Source organism: Olea europaea, chromosome 4 (assembly GCF_002742605.1).
Source record: "Olea europaea var. sylvestris chromosome 4, O_europaea_v1, whole genome shotgun sequence".
In the NCBI taxonomy this organism is placed as follows: Eukaryota; Viridiplantae; Streptophyta; class Magnoliopsida; order Lamiales; family Oleaceae; genus Olea; species Olea europaea.
The window spans coordinates 8206198-8208071 of NC_036240.1; the positions used below are offsets into that span (position 1 = coordinate 8206198).

Sequence of the window (1874 nt, forward strand, 5' to 3'; positions counted from 1 at the left end):
TTAACATCAGGGCCAAAAATTCCAAGAAAAACAAGTCCAGCAATTACTGAATTTCCTCATCAAATCAGATACAGGTAAGTAATTCCTAAACAAGATGTTAAAACCCTAACTCTTGCATCTTGAGCATATACACTAACAACTCACGTAGATAAAATTTGTTCATTCATATTTACAATACCTATGTAGTGCCCGGTTTTAGAGCTTGTCACATTCACAACATTTGGCAACAACTGAATTCTCAGCAGTAAATACCCAAGTTCACATGCATTTGAAAGAATACATTTACTTCATCGAACTGTTCTCATGCACTAGCAATGAATTTCAACATGTACAATGAAAAGAAAATTGAAAAGGTTACCTTGGATTAAACCTTAACTTATCATAAGAGCGTGGACATTCTTGGGCATTTGCATATAACTTCTTCAAGAAACTGCATATGTAAAATCTGAACATGAGCATAAACCATTTGTATTTGTTGTGTAATAAAACATAATGTAGAAAACTTTTATATGCGATATTTTTCCTTCCTCTTTCCTTTAGCAAAAGTGGCTTGAACTGATCTAGTAGTAGCACAAATAAAAAGTTACCAATGGAAATAAGTTCGCCCTCCTGTCCGAGGTACATGTAGGAAAAAAAGCAAGTCACGCAATACATGTTTGTCATCTTTAATTTCAGAATCACGGGAAGAGAATGCCCACTTCTTGACAGTACGTTCACACTTCTTATAACCATCTACAGTAGCAGATGCCTTAGTTGTGATGGGAGCTGGAAGAAGAAATTGAAAGATCAACTATTATTAGAAAAAAATACCAATGTTGGCCTTGTATAAGTGCCCACATGCTCAGAGTCAGAGTCTCAGATATCAGTGCACATACGCACACATATCCGTTTCTCAGCTACATAAAGATCTTAACCACAGTTTCTAAGCAATACTGCTTTACGTATGTAGCTCAAGTATAATATCCTGCTCAATATCCCAACAGAAAACAAGCACAAGTGCCCCCCGAAAAGGTAAATTTTGTTTGTTAGGAATATATGATTCTTCCTTCCTTCATAGCATCAACCTTGCAATTGCTCCATTATTAAAATGATTCAGGCCAAGAAAAGAGAGAGAACAATTAATCACCCTTCAATTAACGGCAAAAAAATTAAAACTTTTTAAGTGAATAACATGTAGAACGACGAATATATGTTACCATATATTTTATATAAAAACAACATGATAACTCTCTCTATTCAGAATATCAGTTTCATGAGGCAACATTCCGTTTTCAACATAATCAAGATTCAAGAAAGCATACCACATATAAGAAGCAGTAGGATCGGAGCTAACTTGAGCTCCAAATTCAAGCATCTCATCCCAACAGATGCAGAAACGGGCAAAAATCAAACTTCAATATCTTTCTTTTGTTTAACAATGCTAAACAGAAACCTGAAGATGAAAACCCGAAAGACATTGGTAATGTGTCAAACTAATTGCAAGCATTACCATGTGTTTAAGTATATACATAAACATCTAAACAGACAAGGAAAGAATGAATTGGAATCTGGTGTTCATAAATTCCCACATACAGTTTGGGTATCGCCAGACAAATTTCACGATTGTCCCTCCCCAGTTTCTCCCCCTCCGATCAGTGAAAAGTTTCTCGATCAAACCCTACCAATAACCAAATTTCAGGATTTTAATTCCTCTCTGACGAAATTACCAACCTTAATTTCTGCGTAGATGCTATTCGACAGCACAACGGCGGGGTATTAGCGCAGGTCAAAATTTTTGCAGAGAAGAATGTCAATAGAGGTCAAAGAAGGGAAAATGGAGACGAAATGACTGAAATGTCCTTTTCCTCAGTGGAGTGGATAAATGGGAGGAGTAA

At 36.0% G+C, this 1874-nt stretch overlaps 1 protein-coding gene across 8 annotated transcripts in view; it reads right to left on the reverse strand.

Moving 5' to 3' along the window:
- LOC111393501 (protein-tyrosine sulfotransferase-like) overlaps positions 1-1868 on the reverse strand; it is an 8511-nt gene extending 6643 nt beyond the window's left edge. For 4 of the 8 annotated variants that reach the window (XR_002702434.1, XR_002702433.1, XM_023019053.1 and 1 more), the window contains exons 1-4: positions 1573-1868; positions 1302-1432; positions 588-765; positions 359-430 (exon numbers count right to left, since the gene is read on the reverse strand). Coding sequence is in view for 6 of the 8 variants with exons in the window: in XM_023019053.1 (XP_022874821.1) it covers positions 359-430; positions 588-765; positions 1302-1359 (308 nt within the window). In the remaining 2 variants the exon portion in view is untranslated. The remainder of the gene's footprint in view (positions 1-358; positions 431-587; positions 766-1301; positions 1433-1572) is intronic. The other 4 variants (XM_023019051.1, XM_023019052.1, XM_023019055.1 and 1 more) reach the window with 4 other exon arrangements.
- Positions 1869-1874: the final 6 nt, after the last annotated feature.